The sequence below is a fragment of the Bos indicus x Bos taurus genome, chromosome 13 (assembly GCF_003369695.1).
Source record: "Bos indicus x Bos taurus breed Angus x Brahman F1 hybrid chromosome 13, Bos_hybrid_MaternalHap_v2.0, whole genome shotgun sequence".
NCBI lineage: Eukaryota > Metazoa > Chordata > Mammalia > Artiodactyla > Bovidae > Bos > Bos indicus x Bos taurus.
Genome location: NC_040088.1, coordinates 67,235,079 through 67,259,071, shown reverse-complemented (window position 1 = coordinate 67,259,071; position 23,993 = coordinate 67,235,079). Strand labels below are relative to the sequence as shown.

At 42.6% G+C, this 23,993-nt stretch overlaps 1 protein-coding gene across 4 annotated transcripts in view; it reads left to right on the top strand.

Annotated features, from left to right (window-relative positions):
- The window catches only part of SFMBT2 (Scm like with four mbt domains 2), a 178,203-nt gene that overhangs the window by 106,019 nt on the left and 48,191 nt on the right, over positions 1 to 23,993 (top strand). For all 4 annotated transcript variants that reach the window (XM_027560163.1, XM_027560164.1, XM_027560161.1 and 1 more), the window contains exons 8-11: positions 4,766 to 4,858; positions 6,072 to 6,219; positions 17,774 to 17,856; positions 22,686 to 22,812. In XM_027560163.1, coding sequence (XP_027415964.1) covers positions 4,766 to 4,858; positions 6,072 to 6,219; positions 17,774 to 17,856; positions 22,686 to 22,812 — 451 coding nt within the window. The remainder of the gene's footprint in view (positions 1 to 4,765; positions 4,859 to 6,071; positions 6,220 to 17,773; positions 17,857 to 22,685; positions 22,813 to 23,993) is intronic.

The following is a 23,993-nucleotide window of genomic DNA, read 5'->3' as shown; positions in this document are numbered from 1 at the left end:
TCATTTCAGTTCAGTCGCTCAGTTGTGTCTGACTCTTTGCAACTCCGTTGACTGCAGCACGCCAGGCCTCCCTGTCCATCACTAACTCCCGGAGTTAACTCAAACTCTTGTCCATTGAGTAGGTGATGCCATCCAACAATCTCATCCTCTGTTGTCCCCTTCTCCTCCCGCCTTTGGTCTTTCCCAGTATCAGAGTCTTTTCCAGTGAGTCAGTTCTTCCCATCAGGTGGCCAAAGTATTGGAGTTTCAGCTTCAGCATCAGTCCTTCCAATGAATATTCAGGACTGATTTTCTTTAGGATGGACTGGTTGGATCTCCTTGCAATCCAAGGGATTCTCAAGAGTCTTCTCCAACACCACAGTTCAAAAGCATCAATTCTTCGGTGCTCAGCTTTCTTTATAGTCCAACTCTCACATCCATACATGACTCCTGGAAAAACTATAGCTTTGACTAGAAGGACCTTTGTTGGCAAGGTAATGTCTCTGCTTTTTAATATGCTGTCTAGGTTGGTCTTAACTTCTTCCAAGGAGTAAGCGTCTTTTAATTTCATGGCTTTAATTTCAGTCACCATCTGCAGTGATTTTGGAGCCCAAGAAAATAAAGTTTCTCATTGTTTCCACTGTTTCCCCATCTGTTTGCCATGAAGTGAAGGTACTGGAAGCCATGATCTTAGTTTTCTAAATGTTGAGTTTTAAGTCAACTTTTTCACTCACCTCTTCAGTTTCATCAAGAGGCTCTTTAGTTCTTCTTTACTTTCTGCCATAAGGGTGGTGTCATCTGCCTATCTGAGGTTATTAATATATCTCCCAGCAGTCTTGACTCCAGCTTGTGCTTCATCCATCCCAGCGTTTCTCATGATGTACTCTGCATATAAGTTAAATAAGCAGGGTGACAATATACAGCCTCTCCATACTCCTTTCCCTATTTGGAACCAGTCTCTTGTTCCATGTCCAGTTCTAACTCCTGATTTCTCAGAAGGCAGCTTAGGTGATCTGGTATTGCCATCTCTTTCAGAATTTTCCACAGTTTATTGTGATCCAATCAATCAAAGTCTTTGGCATAGTCAATAAAGCAGAAATAAATGTTCTTGTACAACTCCCTTGCTTTTTCGATGATCCAGTGGATGTTGGCAATTTGATCTAAGGTTCCTCAGCCTTTATAAATCCAGCTTGAACATCTGGAAGTTCACGGTTCATGTATTGTTGAAGCCTGACTTGGAGAATTTTGAACATTACTTGCTCACGTGTGAGATGAGTGCAATTGTGCGGTAGTATGAGCATTCTTTGGCATTGCCTTTCTTTGGGATTGGAATGAAAACTGACCTTTTCCAGTTCTGTGGCCACTGCTGAGTTTTCCAAATTGGCTGGCATATTGAGTGCAGCACTTTAACAGCATCATCTTTTAGGTTTTGAAATAGCTCAAGTGGAATTCCTTCACCTCCACTAGCTTTGTTCATAGTGATGCTTCCTAAAGCACAGTTGACTTCACATTCAAGGATGTCTGGCTCTAGGTGAGTGATCACACCATCGTGATTATCTGGGTCATGAAGATCTTTTTGTATAATTCTTTCCACCTCTTCTTAATCTCATCTGCATCTGTTAGGTTCAAACCATTTCTGTCCTTTATTGTGCCCATCTTTGCATGAAATGTTCCCTTGGTATCTCTCATTTTCTTGAAGAGATCTCTAGTCCTTCCCGTTCTATTGTTTTCTTCTGTTTCTCTGCACTGATTATAAGGAAGGCTTTCTTATCTCTCCTTGCTATTCTTGGAACTCCATTCAAATGGGTTGATCTTTCCTTTTCCTCTGTGCTTTTTGCTTCTCTTCTTTTCACAGCTATTTGTAAGGCCTCCTGAGACAGCCATTTTTTGCTTTTTCAAATTTTTTTTTCTTGGGGATGGTTTCGATCCCTTTCTCCTGTACAGTGTCCCGAGCATCCGTCCATAGTTCTTCACGCACTCTATCAGATCTAATCCCTTGAATCTATTTCTCACTTCCACTGCATAATTGTAATAAATTTTATTTAGGTCATGCCTGAAAGATCTAGTGGTTTTCTTTATTTTCTTCAATTTAAGTCTGAATTTGGCAGTAAGGAACTCATGATCTGAGCCACAGTCAGCTCCTGGTCTTGTTTTTGCTGACTTTGTAGAGCTTCTCCATCTTTGGCTGCAAAGAATATAATCAACCTGATTTTGATACTGACCATCTGGTGATGTCCATGTGTAGACTTCTCTCTTGTATTGTTGGAAGCGAGTGTTTGCTGTGACTGATAGACATGGATATTTGAGACCAGAATATAAATGACCTCCTTATGGTTGCAAATAATCCCTCAAAATATTCAGTTTCTTTCTTTTTTTTTTTTTTTTTTGCAGTATTTTAAAGAAGAAAGCTCAAGAGTTTTCACATAGGTTGGAACAAAACCAGATAGGTTTCCACAAGTAAGAAATTTGTGTGCTTGCAACTGAATCCTAGTAGAAAAAATTGAAGTGTAGGAAACCTAAGTTGTGATTCACAAAGGAAAGCTTGTTTCTCAACCTTTGTTCACTAAACTTTATTTTAAAATATTTTATTGTCATCAAGACAAAGTGTTGCTAACGGTATTTTAATGGTTTAAAAATGTTCATGTCATTAATATTTTATTTTCATCCCACATGTGACTACATATGGTTTTGCTGTGGTGATATTTCTTAAGTATGAACAGAGGGGAAGATGTTCAGAGGTTCACAGAGGCGCGCAGGGACTCTAGAAAGATGAGAGGGTGGTATGTACACAGAGCGATCCCCTTTTAACCTAGATGCACAGTTTAATTCAGGAGGCCCTGAAGTCATTAACAATAAGGATTTATTATAGAGTCCACAGCCTTGGAGAGAGAAGGTTGTCTGTGGACCACATTTCTGTCCAAGACTTAATGCTTTATTTCTAAGGAGCAGCAGGTCCCTCTAGACACCTATGAGTAAAATAGGACAGCAGGTCATTGGGGTTGTTCCGATGCCAAGTCATGTCCGACTCTTTGCGATCTCATGGACTGCAGCATGCCAGCCTTCCCTGTTCTCAATCTTTCCCAGAGTTTGCTTAAACTCATGTCCACTGAGTCCGTAATGCTATCTAACTATCTCATCCTCTGCTACCCCCTTCTCCTCCTGTCCTCAGTCTTTCCCAGCATCAGGGTCTTTTCCAAAGAGTCAGGTCTTCATATCAAGTGGCCAAACTATTGGAGCAGGTAAGGGACAGTTATTAGTGTAGGGTTCCTGTGCATTAAAGGGTTTCCACCCCAGCATTGGGAGTTGTGATTGAGCAACCTTCTGGTGGGGCTTGGAGCCGAGACAGGGATGGATGTGAAATTGGCTGAAGACTTCAGGTCACTGGTCAAGGTCACACGGAGAGTCTGGGACAAATTAGACATTTGGGATTAAAATATACACACTACTGTATATAAACTAGATAGATAACAAGGACCTACTATATAGCACCAGGAACAATATTCAATTTCTTGTAATAATCTGTAATGGAAAAGAATCTGAAAAAGAATTCACATATATTTGTACGTGTAACTGAATCACTTTGCTGTACACCTGAGACTAACACAGCATTGTAAATCAACTATACTTCAATAAAGATTTTTAAAAATCCACTTTACATTGGCAGATCAAAGGAAGTCATAGATCCCCGGCTGCGTTTGTACTTCTCACACCCAACTGATGTATTTAGAAACAGCAGGATTTACTTGCAGCTCTTATTTCCTCAGGGACACGCCTCAAAGACATTTATTTATCCACTGCTGTTTATAAAGACCGTGAGTTACGAGGTGACCTCCATCTCGGCAAGATAAATCCTGGTGGCCTGAGTCCCACCAGCCTCATCTGTTGCTGGGTAGCTGAAGCAGTTACTGAAAATGTGTTTTCTTGAGAAGACAGGAAGCCTCTGCTCACACACACAAGGCTTTGGTGAATTGTCTATAAAACTGCCAGGCACCTATTAAATGGGGGATGTAGCTCATCTTTATAGAGCAGGAGGCAGGTTCTGATTGGGTGCTGGGCTGTTTCGGGATGTGTTGTCTCCACATGTCCAAGGACCAGTATCAGTACCCATCACTGTTACCCTGAATGCAGAGAAGACAAGCTGTATCCCCCCACCTGATCCTCCCCAAAGCCTGCGAAGTAACTCCAGTAGCAAGAGGCCACCTTTTCCGAGGCTGCCCCCGCTGTGTTTTAGATGACGGGTTGCTTCCATTACTGTGCTGCACGTCTGTCCATGATAGGAAAATCAAAGCCATGTGGTGTTTTGTTTTTTTTGTTTTTTTTTTTAATTGTGTAGTACAAATTTCAGCATGGCCACCAAGGCTTGTTTCTCTCTTGGAAAAACAATTAAGCCTGAAGAAAATAATTAAATACACAATGAAGTGAAGCAAAAGTCTCTCAGTCGCATCCGACTCTTTGCAACCGCATGGACTGTAGCCCTCCAGGCTCCTCTGTCCATGGAGTTCTCCAGGCAAGAATACTGGAGTGGGTTGCCACTCCCTTTTCCAGGGGATCTTCCCAACTCAGGGATCAAACGCAGGTCTCACACATTGCAGGCGGATTCTTTACCGTCTGAGCCACCAGGGAAGCCCTAAACATATGGTATCTTGCCATAATTAGAGGCTGGAGAGCGTTAATTATTTCAGTCTGTTGTAGGTCGCCCACTAAAACATTCAAAGGAAGCATCCGGACAGTTAGAGTTAATTTACAATACAAGGTCTTTTTAACAGTTTCAGTCTTTTCCTTGCAGGACCATGCAGATTTGAGAAGCCATTTCTTCACAGTTGGGATGAAGCTAGAGACCGTAAACATGAGTCACATTTGCCCTGCATCCGTGACCAAGGTGAGCATCCATCCCCTGCTCCTGACCTCCACCTCTGGAGTGGATCGCATAGTAAGTCTTTCTATTCCAAGCCAACCCGAGGGAATAGGCTCGATGCCAAGTAAACCCAGGAAAGAGGGCTTCCTCTGCAGCCCAGCCCTGTCTTAAGCTCCCGTCTTGGTCACTTACATCATGGAGCGAGTTTGATCAGGTGCCTCCTCTTGTAACGGGTGGGTGAACATCACTTGTCCTCTGATAGTGCAGAATGCAGACACTTGTGTCCTACAGTGACTTGGAGGAGATGCCGATGAGAAACTGAGTTTATAGCAGTGAACTCAGCCACTGAATATGTGCCACCTTCTCTTATTAACCACATGACACTGAGCCTACCACTTGTCTGTGCTCATGAAAACAACTGCTGATAAGTTTGCATACATAGTCTTTGTACTAATAATTGGGCTCCTCCTGCTACACTGATTATAGCCCATGTGATCTGTTTTGAAAATACTTGAAAATGGTGATAAGCAAAGTCCTATTTCTGGAGTGAGGGGGCAGAGAACACTTCACTTCCTTTCTCTCATCTGCTTTCACTGATTAAAGGAAAAGTCATACATCTACAATTCGCAGATTTAAAATGAAAGTACCATTTCATGTAAAGACATTTTTATTAACGAACTGATAGTCTTTTAAGATTATAACTTCCCTTCCCCATCAAAGAAGTCTCAGTGAACTCACCTATCGTAACATCTAAAGTATGTGTTTCTACTTTAAATACACACACACACGTGTACATACATACATAAATACACACACACACACACACACACATACTATTTATTGGAGGAAGAAATGTCAACCCACTCCAGTGTTCTTGCCCAGGAAATTCCATGGACAGAGGAGCCTGGCGGGCTGCAGTCGATGATGTCACAAGTCAGACATGACTGAGGGACTGAGCTTATCCACTATTTATATCATTTTATAAATGGTGGAAGAATCCAGCACATTCAGATTCTAGCCAACATGCGTTTTAGTTCCATTAGTATGACTGAAATGATCACCTTAAACTTTTTCATGATGGGACCACTTTAAGAATATATACTGAAACGGCAGTTATTGCTGCGACCATTGGGGTGAAATACATTTACTTCATTTGAAAGCTGTGCCAGTCTTCCTTTGGAGCATTATTTGTTCATCTCAAGGAGTTAACCCTGGGTGCTGTTGTCTTTTCTTTCAGGTTTTTAACAATCATTTTTTTCAAGTGACTATTGATGACCTCAGACCAGAGCCTAGTAAACTCTCGATGTTGTGCCATGCGGACTCTTTGGGGATTTTACCAGTACAGTGGTGCCTTAAAAATGGAGTCAATCTCACCCCTCCCAAAGGTTTGTGTTTTGTGAAAATTGACAGCGTTTGGGTGGTTCAGGAGGACTCGTATTGTCACCAAAGTGATGCCTTTGTTGATGTGGAGACGTTTATGCCATAAACATTGCGGATGCAGTGGGAGACAGTGTGTTTCTTGGTTAGCTTGACTTAGGGTCTGTTACAGCTCCCTGGGGCTTCCCAGGTGCTGCTAGCGGTAAAGAACCCACCTCCCAATGCAGGACACAGAAGAGATGCAGGTTTGATACCCGGGTCAGGAAGATGCCCTGGACGAGTACGTGGCAACCCACTCAGTACTCTTTCTTGGAGAATCCCATGGACAGAGGAGCCTGGCGGGCTACAGTCGATGGGGTCACACGCTGAAGTGACTTAGCACCCACATGTGTACACACACACAGCTCCATCCCCTGGGGAGGTATGTGGCCCTGGCCTCCTCTGTGAAACATTGCTACCCTTCTGTTATTGTATGATTGGCAGCTGTGTTTCTGCTGTGTGTTGAGAGGGTACAGAATTGCCAAGTGATTGGGATTAAAAACTTGAACGTGTCTGAGCTGTGGCTTTAAAAAGGCAGCAACCTGCTAATGAAACATTTCTTTAAAACGGTATTTCCAATAAGTTGACTTTCCCCCAGAGCCCAGTTGCTCTCAGATTTTCAGCACTTTGTTTCCATAAGACATGACAGTAATTAAGTTGGGAACCAGGTTGCATTCCAGTCCTCTTAAATTGAGATCCATAAACCACAGTATCAGTGAGTACCGTGCTGTACTTTACAGATGTAATTTCCTGTCCTTGTAGTTCTCAGGTTTATCCAGGGAGGATGCAGAGAGATGAAAGGTGAGAAGATGGATAGGAAAAGAAAGGGAATGAAGGAAGAGAAAAAAAGAAGAATAAAGAGCTAAAGTTCCGGGGAGATTTTGACAGATAATCTCAAATAAAACAGGACTTTTGTGCTCATCTCTTCAGATCTCCGGAGATTGGGTTATATGGACATCAGTTGTGTTGCACCGCACTCACTGTGGAATGACTATACTTTGCTGGGCTTTTATCCTAACTCATCCTCCAGTGTCAGCCCCACGGAAGAGATGCTTTTGAATTGTTTCCATCTCGGCCCTTGCTTCTTCTCATTAAACTTCTGCAGTAATGGAATTCAGCCTGATTATAATGTTTCTCCAAAACACTGCTTCCCCTGTTTCCAGTGCCAAATTCACTGAGTCCTCAAAATGAGGATTTCCCTACAAGGAGACTTAGTTCCAGGGAGTTTATGTAACCTGCCCAGGACCCCACGCTTAGTAACAGGACAGGCGGTCGGGCTCCTGACTCTTTGCTCAGTTGTTGGTGGTGAAGATTAGGATCACGTGCCCTCTGTTTTTGTGTCCATTTAGGTGCCTGTGGATGACTCTACAAATCAGTGTGCCTCAGTTTTCAAGACTCGTAAATGGGGGCACCCCTGGTACCCCACAGATACTCTATAGCAGGGATCCCTGACCGCGGGGATCTGATGCCTGATGATCTGAGGTGGAGCTGATGTAATAATAATAGAAATAAAGTGCACAATAAATGTAATTTACTTGAGTCATCCAGAAACCATTCCCCTACCCCTGGTTCATGGAAAAATTGTCTTCCATGAAACCAGCCCCTGGTGCCAAAAAGGTTGGGAACCTCTGCTGTATAGAATCAAAGACGTGATACAAACCCAGTGTTCTTATAATTCTTTACATGACAGTACAAGTTCTATGCTGTTTGCGTGCATGCTAAGTTGCTTCAGTTGTGTCTGACTTTGCTACCCTATGCACTGCAGCCCACCAGGTTCCTCTCTCCATGGGGATTTTCTAGGCAAGGATACTGGAGTGGGTTGCCATGTCTTCCTCCAGGGGATCTTCCTGACTCAGGGATCGAACCTGCATCTCTTATGTCTTCTGCATTGGCAGGCGGGTTCTTTACCACTAGTCCTACCTGGGAAGCCCAAGTTCTATGTTATGAACCATCTGCTGGTTCAGGCAAGAGAAGTCTTTTCCTTCTGTGAAATGTCAGCAGCTGGCCAGTTGTAGAGTTGGAAAGCCCTCTGGCCGTCTTTGTTTCTTCCCAACTTCTAATCAAAGTGTGTGTGTGCAGATGAGTCTCTTGTCATTGAAGAAAAATGTCACAGATACCTAAAATGTTGCTTGGTTCGACTTGACAAATTTTGAGTGTTCCCAGAAAAATAGGATCTATTTAAGAATTTAAAAAAAAAAAATGAGTTGGGTATTTCCTCACATAGTTTAAAAAAATAGGAAAAACATTTATATCTGCATTTTGGATGTTTGATGGATGGTAGAGGTTTAACATTTACCAGGGTCTTGAGAATTTTTAAATATGTTTCCGAAAAGAGATTATTCACATAGCTTAGAGCTTGACTAGTAAAATGGATGTGCCTATTTTGATAATTTCATTTTATGATATTAAGAAAATTGTTTTATATTAATATGGTTGAACTCTTAAATGTGCAGTGAAATGATGGTACAAATTTTTTTATAATATTAAATATTTTTTATATCTTAAGCTTTTTATACCTACCCTTCAGCCATAATTATCACTTCTCTGTCACCTAAGTATTTGTGATATTTGGTAAAATGAAATTGTCTTCATGTAGTCTTCCAGACTGTTCCTTCCACTGTTGAAATTGAAGCATATCTTTTCTAGGAGGAATGTTGGTATTATGTATCATTTGTAAAATACTGAGTAATGGTGATTAGTATCTGACAATAAGAAAATCTCAGTGATAATCATTTTTTAAACCCTTAAAGCAAGAAGTGATCCATCAGTAATCTTTCAGTTCAGTTCTGTTGAGTTGGTCAGTCATGTCCGACTCTTTGCAACCCCATGAATCGCAGCACACCAGGCCTCCCTGTCATCATCACCTCCCGGAGTTCACCCAAACTCATACCCATCGAGTCGGTGATGCCATTCAGCCATCTCATCCTCTGTCGTCCCCTTCTCCTCCTGCCCCCAATCCTTCCCAGCATCAGGGTCTTTTCCAGTGAGTCAGCTCTTCACATGAGGTGGCCAAAGTATTGGAGTTTCAGCTTTAGCATCAGTCCTTCCGATGAATACCCAGGACTGATTTCCTTTAGGATGGACTGGTTGGATTTCCTTGCTATCCAAGGGACTCTCAAGAGTCTTCTCCAACACCACAGTTCAAAAGCATCGATTCCTTGGCACTCAGCTTTCTTCACAGTCCAACTCTCACATCCATACACAATCACTGGAAAAACCATAGCCTTGACTAGACGGACTTTTGTTGGCAAAGTAATGTCTCTGCTTTTGAATATGCTATCTAGGTTGGTCATAACTTTTCTTCCAAGGAGTAAGTGTCTTTTAATTTCATGGCTGCAATCACCATCTGTAGTGATTTTGGAACCCAGAAATATAAAGTCTGACACTGTTTCCACTGTTTCCCCATCTATTTGCCATGAAGTGATGGGACCAGATGCCATGATCTTAGTTTTCTGAATGTTGAGCTTTAAGCCAACTTTTTCACTTTCCTCTTTCACTTTCATCAAGAGGCTTTTTAGTTCCTCTTCACTTTCTGCCATAAGGGTGATGTCATCTGCATATCTGAGGTAATCTTTACGCGTTGTCTTTTGGCTGTAGGACTGTTGTCTTGAGATGGTAGAGCTGTTACATATAATCCAGTGAGAAGAAAACTTACATAGGTTTATAAATACGAGTAGATACTTAATGATCATAGAATCATGCCTTTTACGTGAACTCATCATAAGAAGAGAAATGCCCAGTAAAGTCATACTGAGATGGCACGATTTCTCAGATGAGGTGGATATCCAAAAGAGAAAGGAAGAAGCGGGTCTGTTTTGATGGAGTATGGAGGGACGGGTTCTCTCAGACTTGCTGGCAGGAATGCAGGTAGGTGCCAACTGTATGCAAGACAGTTTGGGAAGTTTTACCAAAATTACAGATGCATTTAGCTGTTGACTTAGCATTTCCACTTCTGGGAATTTCTCCTAAACTTATAATGTACTGATAATATGCATAAAAGTTTGGTTATTTTTGCAGCATGATGTGTAATAGCAAAAGACTTGGGAAAATCCAAGTGACTCTCTGTGTGGGGTTGGTTAACTCGATTTTGGATGTTTGTATAGTGAAAACTGTACAGCTGTTGAAAAGAATGAGGCAGATCTCTTCGTATTGACATGAGATGCTCTACAGGGTGTGCTGTGAGTGGGCTGATCAGTGGGTTATAGTACCATGCCTTTTTTGCTAGAAAAGAGGCTAGTAAGGGTATATATTTTAATGTTTCTTTATGTATTGCTGCATTGGGTCTTGGTTGCAGTGAGCAGATTTTCCTCTGGTCGTGTAGCATGGGTCTAGTTGCTCTGTGGCATGCGAGATCATAGTTGAGCCCACATTTGCCTGCATTAGAAGGTGGATTCTTAACCACTGGATCACCAGGGAAGTCCCAGGATGTGTATTTATGTTTGCACATATTCTTGTAAAGAGAGTCTGGAAGATTACGTAAGAAATTAATGAAAATGATGACTTGTATTTGGGAGCGTAAGGTATGGAGGTGGCGACCAGGGCAGCTAGGAACCAGACTTTTAACAGAATAGTTTTTAAGTCTTTTTATTTTTTTATTTTCTATTTGCTCTACATGAATGTTTTATTTATTCAAAATGATCACATATTATTATAAAAGGGTTTTATAACTGAAAGTGGTATTAGAGATTATCTCATCACCTCCAATCATTATATATGTGGGGAAATTGAAGTTTAGTTGTGTTAAATGGTTTTTTAAGTTTTTTTTAAGTCTTGGGGCTGAATTGACATAAAACCCCATCTTAAGATCCCAAGTTGACTGTGTTTTCTGTATAACCACCCTTTATTGCTGTTTTCTCTCCCTGATACTTTGTAAAATCCGCCCTCCTCAGTAATTTGAGGGCATTTTGGTGGCCTTATGCAGGGCTGAGCCATGTCAGTGGACCATGACTTTCCCCTGACTGGAATGGTCTTTTGTGTCAAAGCATTTGGAGAATTTAAGCTCTAGGGAATCAAGTTCCAAATGTTTGCAGTTATAACAAAGATACAGCTTTAATTATTGAACTCCCTTACCACTTGGGGCTTCCATGGACAGAGGAGCCTGGAAGGCTACAGTCCATGGGGTTGCAAAGAGTTGGACACGACTGAGTGACTAACACTTAACACCGCTTGGGGACACCATATTGACTATGTATTTACATGTGTCATATATGTAGTAAAGTATTTTTATTTTTTTAATTAAAGTGAATTAAAATTGAGAGATGCTGGCGGTCTCGGTAGTGGTGATTTTATGGTTGCTTGAGATAACTTGCTACGTGCCTTACACATCAGCACCTGATCTGGCAATCATGCTGTCGGATGCTTTCCAGCACCCTTATTTGCTTTAATAATGTATGAAAGTTTGTCATTTTTAACTTGAATTCTGAGAGTGTGTAGGATTTGTTATTTTTGTTGTCGTGTTTAGTTGCTCTTTTGCAACCCCGTGGGCTGTAGCAGCCCGCCAGGCTCCTCTGTCCATGGGATTTCCCGGGCAAGAATAGTGGAGTGGGTTGCCATTTCCTTCTCCAGGGGATCTTCCTGCCCAGGGATCGAACTCCCATCTCCTGCATTGGCAGGCGGATTCTTTACCGCTGATTCTTTACCATGGAAACCCAAGATTTATAATACACATTGAAAACGAGTTCATATGTTTTCTTGTAGGTATGTTTTCCATGAAAGCATTACATTGTTTAGATTTCTGGTAGAACCATAAACACTGCATTGAATTACAACAGGTCTAATCCCAAAACAGAGTAATGCACTCATTCCCCAGTGTGAAACAGCTGATGAAACAAGACACCTGGTGACACAGGAGATGTGCAGACAACATACGTCCCTACTCACATTATTTTGACTCCATTCCTATTTAAAAAAATCTGTCGCCAGATTCCAGATATAAATAGTCTAAGCTAGAATGGATCGAAATTTTTTAGTGTTGGCTCCATTTGAGCAGGTGCTTTCTTGGTAAGCAAAGGACAGAATCTTGGCAATTTTACTGCATTCGTTGCAGCCCAACAAAGAGATTCAGTGTCATAGCCACTTTGAAAGGGGATCAAACAAATAAATAAATCAAGAAGGCAAAAATGCATATAGGTTATCAACCGTGACTTGCTGTGTTTAAATCATTTCATTAACCTCCTTGGTGCATAACATCCAAGGTTAGGCACAGAATCACACCCCCCAGGGGATCTTTGCAGAGCATGTGAAGCCTGTATATTTCTGCTGTAAAATGTGCAAGCAAAAGCTAAAGTAAATCAATTATCTTTGCATTTCGTCTCTCCTATTTGGCCATCTTAGTAGACACAGAACACAGTTTAAGAAATAGAGGTATTTTTCAATGATTATTAAGATACACGGTGATGAACCCCAATTGGTATTCTCTTTTCCTCAGACATTGACTGTCGTCTCCTATTTCAGACATTTCAGTGGGGGCAGACAATAATAAACACATTCATGGACCTCCCACTTTGATTGAAAAGAGGGCTACCATTTTTCCATATTTGATTCAGCTTTTTAAACAATGAAATAGAGCAGTGTAGATATTTTTGGAGACCCAGTCGACCTTGACTCTTCTATTTCACACCCCCATGTGATCTGTCGTGAATCCAGTCCATATTCTCAAGATCTGACTAGATACCATCATGACCGTGCTCATCCCGGTTGCCATCAGGTCTCCCCACTCTTTGGGTGGATTTTTAACATCTGAAAACATTCCTGATTGTTGCAAGCTAAGCATCCCTCTTGCTCACTTATCCCTGAATTTACTTTGTTCTTTAAGATTCTTAAGCTAATTTCGCCTTTGACAGTTGACGTTTATACGATATCAGACTCCATCCTGGGGACATATCTATATCTCCTAACATTGTTTATGAATCAGAATAACACTTTGAGCCTGACTCCCGACTTAGGAGTGTGCATGTCACACTGTGACCTTCCATGCATTAAATACTTCTCAACATTTATTCTAAAAGATAAGGACTTTGGATAAGGCTGGTGTTTATACTAACTGGACTTACTTGTTTCCCTCCCCCATCTTTCTTTGTTTTTCTTTTTTCTTTTTCTGCGCTATTCCATGAATGTAAAAACAGATTAATTCAATTGGAAATGAATGTGTAAATTTTCAAGATTGGCAGCTTGAAAAGTTGTGAAAATGAATGTCAACTAAAAATATGGAGGGAGGTGGTGGATTTCAAAGGCAGGGATTGCTCTTTTTTAAAAAAGAACACAGAATAGGAGCTTTTACCCCTGTGGTCCCTTTAAAAATTTTTTTTGAGAGAGAGAAATCTTTTTTTAAAGCCTTGCCCTTTCCCGCCATCCCAAGTCACTGGCAAGGGACAGAAGACGCCGTGAGTGCCTCAGGGTTGTCACGGTTCACTTCCTGCGGTGGTGAGAGAGGTAACTTTCTCCTGTAATTGGATACAGTCCAGATTCTGTTAGTAAAGGAGAAGTGGAAGGCTGACACATTGTATTACTGAATTGGTTGGTGCTTTGATAGCAAAGATGCTGTGCCTTCAACATGTTTTTATTATTGAAATAATTCATGAACATGAGTGAAAATTTAGAAAACGCAAAGAGGTAAAAGAAAAAGTATCCAGAAGTCCTACCACTCAGATAATGATTTTGATATTTCCTAGTAAGTTTTTCTTACATTTCCTCTAGTCCTTTTCTTTGCATATTTTAATGTCAGTTTGACAATTCTGTATATGGTTACAGCAGTCTTTTCATCTAAACCCACAATAATCATTTTTTTATGAATTTTTTAAAAAAAATAAACTAGATTCAGTTTTCATGCCTGCATGAACTTCCACGGACTCAGCTAAGTTTCATATCATTTTCTATTTTCGGATATAAAATATTTTTTTTATCCTCAGAATTATCACTAATAATGCCGTTGCATCTTCATGAATCACATTTTATAAGTTTGAGGGGGTTTGTTTTTATGGGCTACATTCCCAGAAATGAAATTGTTGTGTCAACGTTCATGGACATTTTTACTGCTAAGTTCTATTTCAGAAGAATTGTCCACTTGCACAGCCAGTAGTAAATGTTAGCAAGTGGAGCTGTTTTATGTCAATTAATTTGTATCATAAGGAAATGGGTCATCGACCTGTTTCCTTCTGGACCTGTAACAGTTGGAACTTCATACAGAATAAACACTAATTAAAGCTTAAATAACCCTAGTGGTGGAGGTTCAACAGTCTCTGATGGGAGCTTATTGCAAAATTTAATAGCCCAGGGGGTTTTGATTTCCTTTTATTTTCTTTTCCTCTCTGCTATTTTCCTCCCTCCTGGGTTTAAAACATGCTTTCCTGGCTGCGGTTAAGCCTTAGTACTTCTTGTTCTGTCTTTGTTGATTAATGAGTATAATTGACCCCTGTTGTCTCTATTATACGAGCCACAGCAGTTTGTTTTTTAATGTAGCAGTTATTTTCTGAGCTGTCACAAAAATGCCTTACAAAGCAAGCTCATTATCAGTCCAAAGGAGAAGAATTTCAAGTGAGACAGTGAATGAAGTTCTCTTAAGAGAAGGAGGAGAAGTTGAAGCTGTTCAAATGTTCAAGGAAAGGAGTTCTGGGGGCAGGATAACGACTTATTGCTCGGGTACCCAGAAAAACTTGGATATATCCTGAAATTAGTAGAATAAAAATTGCTCCCCACAGTCTTGGCAACTGGGTATAGAAGGACTGATTGCAGGTCCAAGAAACCTTGAGTCCAGCGTTTATGGAGAGGATTGAAATCCATTAGAAGTTGGTGGTTATGAATGTAATCGAACACCCAGGTAAAAGTGTCTGTATGAGGAGTAGAGGTGATCTGTTAAGTTGTAAAGTTTTATCTGAACAAGATGCTAACCAAACAGAATACCTAAATTTGATGTTATTTCAGAAAATGGTTTGCTATTCATTTATAATAGTCCCCCCCCCCCCCATTTCTCCCTTCTCCCTTTACCCCCCTATCTTGATGAGATTTTCCTTTGCTCACAAACTAACCCAGAGTGCAGCAGAGGTCCAGGGAAGAGAAATGGAACGAAAGGAGATCTTGATTTTAACACAGCCAGTCCGCCCTGGCCCTGAACAAGCAGGGCCCTTCTGTGGCAGGGCTCAGCTTGTCTCCAGCTGTTCGGCTGCGAGCTCTTCTGGGGAATGTCTTGCTGTGTAACCTCTCTTCCACCCGTTGCACTTTTCTCTAGGAGAAGAGATGGAAATTCACCACAGAGGGAAGGGAGAGTATCCTAAGTGGCAGTCATAAGTAGTAATAGTGGCTCTGAGGCAGGTAATGCTACAGCTAGAGGAGACTTAGGGTTTCTCTGGTGGCTCAGTCGGTAAAGAATCCACGCGCAGTGCAGAAGGTGCGGGCTCAGTCCCTGGGTTCACAAGATCCCCTGAAGAAAGAAATGGCAACCCACTCCAGCATTTTTGGGAAAATCCAGTGGGTGGGGGTGACTGGCGGGCTGTAGTCCATGGGGTTGCAAGAGTTGGACTCGATTTAACCACTAAACCACCACCTGAGGAGACTTTGACGATCGTTTCTTCCTTTTTTGGGTTAGAGGTAGGGAAAGTCAGGTACAGAAGACTTAATTTACTCTGACCTTGGTTCATTCCAGTCCCGTTAGAACTGGGTCTTAATCTAGTTCTCCTTCCTGGTTCAGTACTTTTTGTTCAGCGAGGGGATGTCTCACCAGCTTTTAGTGACTTCTCACTGGCTTTTAGGCGTCTTTTAGTAAATTCTTCCATTCTTATATATTCATGCAAGGATTTGATCCAAAACAGTCCCAGAGAAAGTACTCGAAGTGGAAGATTACCTTGATGGTAAAGAAACTGGGCAGTACCTTACTTAAGACACATTTCGTTTTGTTTATGAATAGTCAGAAGAAAGTTGATTTGGATGCTTCCAGAAACCTCTAGTGCCAGAGCCCTCTGGCTGGAGGGGCAGCTCTGGGGGGAAGGGCACGTGGAAGAACGTGTGGAGCATCTTCATAACTAGCTGCAGAGTTCCCAGCATCTTAGGACTCTGAGACGTCTCATCTTCTTGCTTGAGGAACTGTCACTCATTGTAGGGACATCTCAGGAGCAAGGTGGGTGGGGAGAGGCTCTGCCACTGATGGTGGGCAGGGGAGGGTCAAGGGGTCAGTCCCCAGACCAGGGAGATGGCTGCCTTCTTGGTTAACCCTCACCCTCATCTTTAAAAGAATTGAGTAACTGCAGCTTACTTAATGAAAAGTATACTATTTTGTATGCATGTAAGTTGGAAGCAAACAGTATCTTGAGTTTCTTCAATGTGGGAATTTCTGTAGTCTCTGCAGCTGTGGGATTTAGTAACAGAATTCCCCACGTGAAGTGAATTTGCAGGTGCAGAATTTATGATGATACAGGGCAAAGAAATCGGGGGGCTTGGGTTAAGAATATACTTAAGAAATCCCTTACAGATTTATTTTTTATATACTTGGATCAGTGAAGAGAGAACTGAAAATGATGGTTATAGGGACATTTGTACACTTTCAGTTAATCCCTATTGGTTCTGTTTTGTTTTTTTTTTTCCAGTTGTCTTCCTGTGTTTATAGGAAACGCAGATGACACTCACATTAAGAGATATTTTCCTCCCTAGGTTCAGTCATACACTCAACATTTCTTGTTTTACATTTTAAACTTCTCACATGTCTTGTCCTGGTGGTCATGATGGGTCTGTATATATATTGTATAATTATGTAGCTCTCCCCACCCCTCGATGAAATGAATAAAGAAACACATTAAATTTAGTACATATGAATAGTTGGTTCTCAAACTCCTCAGCATCTCAGATGTGCCCACAAAACTTCCCCCAGAGAGGCCCACCTTCTCGGGTCCTCATTTTCCTTCCTTTTTCATCAATTCGAAGGCAGTTGATGAATATTCCTCCCCCTGTCCAGATCTGTGGAGGCTTTCTTGCTACAATCTCAACTTAATCTTTTGCTGTTTGTCTTACCTTCTGCTGCTCCTTAAAGATTATTCCTCTCTAGCGGTGTTTTCTGATAGAATCTCACGGTTTCCCTAAGATGTCGCGATGTGAGCTCACGGGAGCTCAGAGCTGATACGAAGGCACGTTCCTGTGTTCTTGCACAGTGCCTCGTGCGCGTGTGTTTTGTGTGACACTCTCATCTGCTCTCCCCAAAGCAGATCTCCCTCTCGGCCTGTGATGATGTGGGCAGATACCCTCCTTCATCTGATTTCAGGCCCTGAATTATGGTGATGGGGTGTACCTTACCTGTATTTGGAGCTTTACAGTTTCTACAGTGTTTCATTCAACCCTCATAAGATATGATGTGTTGTCACACCAGTGTTTCATTCAACCCTCATAAGATACGATGTGTTGTCACACTTGAGAAAGGGCCTCACCTTTTGAGAGGAGCTAGAGTTGCCCCGCTTCGTACCTTAACCCTAACGCCCTGCAACGCTCTTCTTTGGTCTGAGACGGGGCGCAGTTGACGGGTTGGATCTGTGTTTTGTCACGCAGGTTACTCCGGCCAGGACTTCGACTGGGCAGACTATCACAAACAGCACGGGACCGAGGAGGCACCTCCCTTCTGCTTCAGAAACGTAAGACGCCTGCTGCGTGCTGCTCGTTTTCTCATGTATGTTACCCACCTTGTGTTGCACACGCTGTGTAAGTTGCTTCCTGTTTATTGACCATGGTGGGCTTAGAGTGCCACCCTGCACCGCAGGATCCTAAACTTCGTGTTGGTTTTTTCCCAGCTGTATCGGTTGGGGTGATGCTGGGCTGTTGTAGCAGACTGGAGACGAAACGTGTCGTTAAGTTTCTCTCTCCCCGGTGGATGGTCCAGGTTGTTACCAATCAGCAGGTGGTTCTCCTTGTGCTGAGCCTTGGGCTAGGCTTGTGCTTGGCTTGGCCATCTGAGTCTAGTGAGCAGATAGGAAAGGGAGAGCCGGGAGAGGAGAACCTTGGTTCTAGACGCTGAGTTTGATACTGATGCACATTACGTATTACTTCTGTCACCTTCCATTGTGGAGAAGTAGTCACTCGGTGGCATGATGCCACGAGACTGGGAAGTGTGCCCTGGTCGGGCGACTGCTCCCCCACCTTGAGCCTGGACGCTGGCAGGAGGAGGACAGATTTTGGTGCACAGCCAGCCACCAGGGCTGTTAACTGTGGCTTCCCTTATGGCTCAGTGGTAAAGCATCTACTTGCCAATGCAGGAGATGTGGCTTCAGTCCCTAAGTTGGGGTGATCCCCTGGAGAAGGAACTGGCAACCCATTCCAGTATTCCTGCCTGGGAAATCCCATGGACAGAGGAGCCTGGCAGACTACAGTCCATGGGGTTGCAAAGGAGTCAGCCACAACTGAGCACCTAACCAACAACAGAGTGTGGTATGTGGGATTGTAGTTCCCAGCTCAGGAATCGAACCTGTGCCCCCTGCATTGGGAGTGTGGTGGCTTAACCACTGGACTGCCAGGGAAGTCCATGGAGTATAATATTGATAAGTTCATGGAGTAGGAGATTCTCTGCCCCAGAGAAATAATGTTAAATTATGTTCCTAAATTTCTTTATTGGATTAAAGTAATAAGATACTAAATCCAACACTTTTCTGCTGTGCTTACTTTAAACTACCTATTCAAATAGACCTTTTTGGCACAGTGACACATGAAGTAACTGTATGTGTGTTCAAACATGTGTACTTGCTTAGTTATAGGAGTTTCTTGTACAACATAGTTTATGAAGTATTCATTGAAACATAGAAACTGAAAAGGGATGTGAATCATCTCCATCTTGAGAATGAGACACAAAGGTTTAGCCTCATAAGTTGAACATGCATTTAGTTATGAAAGTTCATTTTTTATGCTAAGAACGAAGACTTGGCCCTCCCACTGGGGACTGTGCCTACTGCAGAGTGTCACGCTCCCACACTGAAGCCGTGTTTTCCAGCACGTGCTCCTAGAGCTGCTGATTCATTGCTGCCTCAGGATAATTCATCCTCCAGGGACTCGGTTGGCAGCCCTTTCTGTTGGGAAGAGCTGGCTTAATAGAGAGGCTCAATACTGAGCATAAATCAGAATCAGATTTGGGAAAATTAAGTAGGTTGATGACGAGGTCAGCTTGTGCTCATAAATACCGAAACACATCTGTGGCAGGGCTGGAAATCAGGGCTCCATACGTGATCCGGTGAACTCCTACCGGGTGACGTTGCCTTTCACGGCATTGACAGAGCTGTATGGTGTGTGTGTATGTGTGTGTGGGGGTGGGTGTGGAGACAGCTGTGCGACCAGCCAGCAGAGGACAGCAGCTGGTCAGCCCTGAAGGCGTGTTAAGTCCATTGGAGTCTTACTGGACTCTGTGCTGTGTTGATATCACTAGTCATGGAATCTACTGGCCTCATTGCCTTTCATTTAATTGTGGAAACTCTTCATCACATCCTCCGACCCTTCTGAGGCCATGCTTTCTTCCAGACGGAAGATCGTCCTTCCCCAACTTTTTAGCCGTGGAAAGAAAACCTTCACGTCCCCGTCTCGTTTTGGATTCGGCAAGTTATTTCTTCCAGGACAACATGCTTCCCTCAAGGCATCTTTTTATCTGCCCTCTGCCAGCCGTTGTTCAAATGGATCTTTATGGGCAGTTAGGAGCTGTGTCCCCAGGTGGCCTCTGAGGTTTCAGGATTCAGCATACCAAGATGAGATCTGTATTAATGAAAACACTGGCGTTTTAATTAGGAATGCACTTGTTATCAAGGTGCCCCCCCCAACTTTGTGTCTGGTTGTCTGTTTATTTAATCGACAGCGTGGGTATCTGCCTGGTGGCACGTGCGTTGCATATTGGGACCTTGCTGGATGATGTTAGCAGGCTACACATGCTCTTGAATGGCATGCTTATTGTGAATTCACTTTTTAATTCCACATCTTGTGTGTACTAGAGGAGGGGTAATGCGGAAGTGGGTGTGTGGAGGATATTGCCCTGGGGATGTTTGAAAATCCGAGATGGTTCTGAGATGGATCGACACAGCCAAATACTTAGTAGAATAAAGTCACAGCTAACAGTTTTGCTATTGGTCCTTTATAAATTACCCTCCTGCAGTGAGCTAAAATGAAGTCGGTTATACGGTTGTAGCTTTCCCTTATTAAGTAGGATAAAATGCATTTTAACTGACTTAGAGACTTTTCAGGCAGCCTATCAGGTCATGTCATCAAAAAGAAGCTTAATACCTAATAGTCATGAACCTGGCAGGATGACTTGCAGAAAAACAGCCAACCTTGGATTTCTTCATTTCCAGAGAAACATAAAGGAAAGGAGCAAATGGGTTTCTTAACACACACATTGGATAATTTAGTTCTGGTAACATAAAGATTTAATTGCATTTTCAACTTAACGTCCATTTAAAAAAAAAATGGAAATATGAATTACCTTGTTTTCCTTCTACAAGTCACATCAAGATGTAATCTCTCTTACTTACAGGAACCTGTTTATCTCAGTTTATGTATTTCAAATTAGATGTCTTTATACAATATTGTAACTTCAGATAAAAAACTTGTAAGTAGTGGGTAATTTGGGGAAAGTTTCATATTTATTTTGAAATATTAGGAGGGAGTGTTGCTTCTAGCATTGGCTGAGTAAGCTCGTACTGACTTGATCCTCCTGCAGACAGCAACTGTAAATTCTGGACGGAATACCAAAACAGGCACCTGAGAGTTGTGGAGAATGAACATAAGCAGGCAGATTCTGGAGGGAGGCGGGTGCCCGGAAGAAAGGCGTGCAGGAGTGGTCATCCCATTTTTTTTTTTTAACAGACTTTTGCATTTATCTTATGGCCCTGCAATCCTTCTTTCCCTAGAGACATGAGACCTTAGTGTTAGAGACTGAATTTTGTCCCCACAGAATTCATGTGTTACAGTCCTAATTCTCAGCACCTCGAAATGTTGACTACTTGGAGTTAGAGTATTTAGGGAATTAACTAGGTAATGTGAGGTCTTGTGGATGGGCCTTTATCCACCATGACGTGTGTCCTTGTAAGAAAAGGAGATGAGGACACAGACCCCACGCATGGCAGGAAGACGGTGTGAAGACACGGAGAAGATGGCGAGGCCTCAGAAGAAATTCACCTTGCTGACGACTTAATCTTGGATTTCTAGCTTCTAGAACCATGAGTCAATATTTCTCTTGTTTGAGTTTCCCAGCCTGTGGTATTTGCTATGGCAGCCTGAGCATATTAGTGAACTTAGATTCACACAAAAACTTGTCCTTAAATGTTCATCGTGGCTTTGTTCACAACTACCAAAGCCTGGAAACCGCTCAGCTGCCCTCCAGCTGGTAGCTGGATAGACAAACCGTGGTTCTTCTGTAGATACCAGTCAGCATGAAGTAGAATGAGGTGCCAGTCCTGTGGCAGCATGACTGATTCTCAAATAACACTTTGCTTAGTGAAAAAGGCCAGACTCGCAAGGCTCCCTAGCACAGTAGTCTCCCTAGATGGTGTTAGAGGAAAAGTGGAATTACAGTAACAGAAAATAGATCCAGTGGTCCAGGAGTTGGGGGTCCTGGAGGGATTGATCGCCAGAGTCCCAGTGCCAGGCCTCTTTGCAGGTGACGGCCCTGTTCTGTGTCTTGACTGTGATTATGGCTGCATGATTGCATGCGTCCATCTGACAGTCCTGCCTTCCTAGGACATCACACTGAAAAGAATGGATTTCCCTCTATGTGTATTTTTAAAAGTGAATTTCAAAAGTAAATAAAAATAAAAGGATCAAAGGGAAAATAAGGACCATTTCAGATAAAAGGAAACTGGGAGGCCAGCACCAGCAGACCTGCAGTTAGAGGGATGGGATGGGGAGGCAGGTGGGAGGGGGGTTCAGGATGGGGAACACATGTACACTCATGGTGGATTCAAGTCAACGAATGGCAAAACCAATACAATATTGCAAAGTAAAGTAAATAATTAGTTAAAAAAATAAAAACAACAACAAAAACAAACTGGAGGACAGACGTTGTGCTGAAGGAGGTGATGCCGGGTGGAGATTGCGGCCTCCTTTCACCCTGAAATGTACCCGGTGTGATATGAGTGAGGAGTACAGGGAAGAGAAGTGATTGGCATCACAGTGATCCTGAGGTCGGAGGGATGCACACAGAGCTGGAAAATGAGAAATTATTAGGCACCTGCTGTGAGCCAAGCAGAGGTCTCTTTTCTGGGACACAAATGAAGCATGTGTGGTTCTTTCCTCATGGGTGATGGGGAAATAAGCGTGTGAACTCACCTCTTTTAGTACGATCTGTGCACTTGCATGCATGTGCACATATATGCGTGTGCACTTGATTGCGTGTGCATGTGTGTGCATTTCTGCTGCGCCAGCTGGCTCTGCTCTCGCTGAGCGTTTTCTCGTTGTGGCATCTGCTGGCTCAGTGTCCGTTCTCTTTCTCTTCCAGACATCGTTCAGTCGGGGATTCACGAAGAACATGAAGCTTGAAGCCGTGAACCCCAGGAACCCGGGCGAGCTCTGTGTGGCCTCCGTCATAGCTGTGAAGGGGAGGCTGATGTGGCTCCGCCTAGAAGGTACTCGCAGTCCTGATGGTTCTGAATCCGGGGTCCCCCGGGAGCGGGCGGGGCCGACGGCTGCAGCACTGCCCAGTGTGCCTGCTTCGCTTTCCTCGTGTTTCAGCTGTCTTAATTATTCAGCATTCTTAAATAAGTGAAACGAATCAAAGGTAAATTCATTCAGAGGCTCTCGTCTTGACTAATAGTTTCATGAAATGAGATGCTGGTGTGAAATTATGTTTGGAACACAGTGGTCTTTTTACATCTCTGATTATACAAGCTAATGTCAAAATTAAATTAATATGAGTCACTAAAACTGGTATTTGAGGTCTTGGTTGTTAACAGGACAGAATTATATATTTGCGTTTTAATGTGAATCATACCCTTTACTTTGGTTTCTTTCACAGATGTTTAGGTTTTCCTTAAAATAGTAACTGGACATGACTATCTCCCCAAATATATAATAAACAGAATGTAAACCTGTTGGAGAAGGCAATGGCACCCCACTCCAGTACTCTTGCCTGGAAAATCCCATGGACACAGGAGCCTGGTAGGCTGCAGACCATGGGGTCGCGAAGAGTCGGACACAACTGAGCGACTTCACTTTCACTTTTCCCTTTCATGCATTGGAGAAGGAAATGGCAACCCACTCCAGTGTTCTTACCTGGAGAATCCCAGGGACGGGGGAGCCTGGTGTGCTGCCGTCTCTGGGGTCGCACAGAGTCGGACACGACTGAAGCGACTTAGCAGCAGCAGCAGCAGACCTGTTTGTTTAGTGGTGTTTAAACCAGCAGTCCCCAGTCTTTTTGGCACAAGGGACCCGTTTCATGGAGGACGGTTTTTCCATGGACTGGGGGAGTAATGGTTGCAGGATGATGCAGGTGCCTTACACTTATTGCGCACTTTATTTCTATTACTGTATTGGCTTGACTGCAGATCATCCCAGGGGTTAGGGGCCCCTGGTTTAAACTGTTCTTCATAGCTTCATTTTATTTATAATCATCCAGATAATTCACAGAACAATACACTTCATAAGCAGAAGTTTGATTAGCTTGTGGACTTAAAACAGTGAGGAGGAATTAAAATGCATTTGATCGTTAAGGTTTTGTCATCTTCCTGTGATTTAAAATTCTTTGGGTCTTTTGTTTGTTTTTCAGTTTCCTAGCACTTGGCAGTTATTTCAGATGTATATGGGAAAA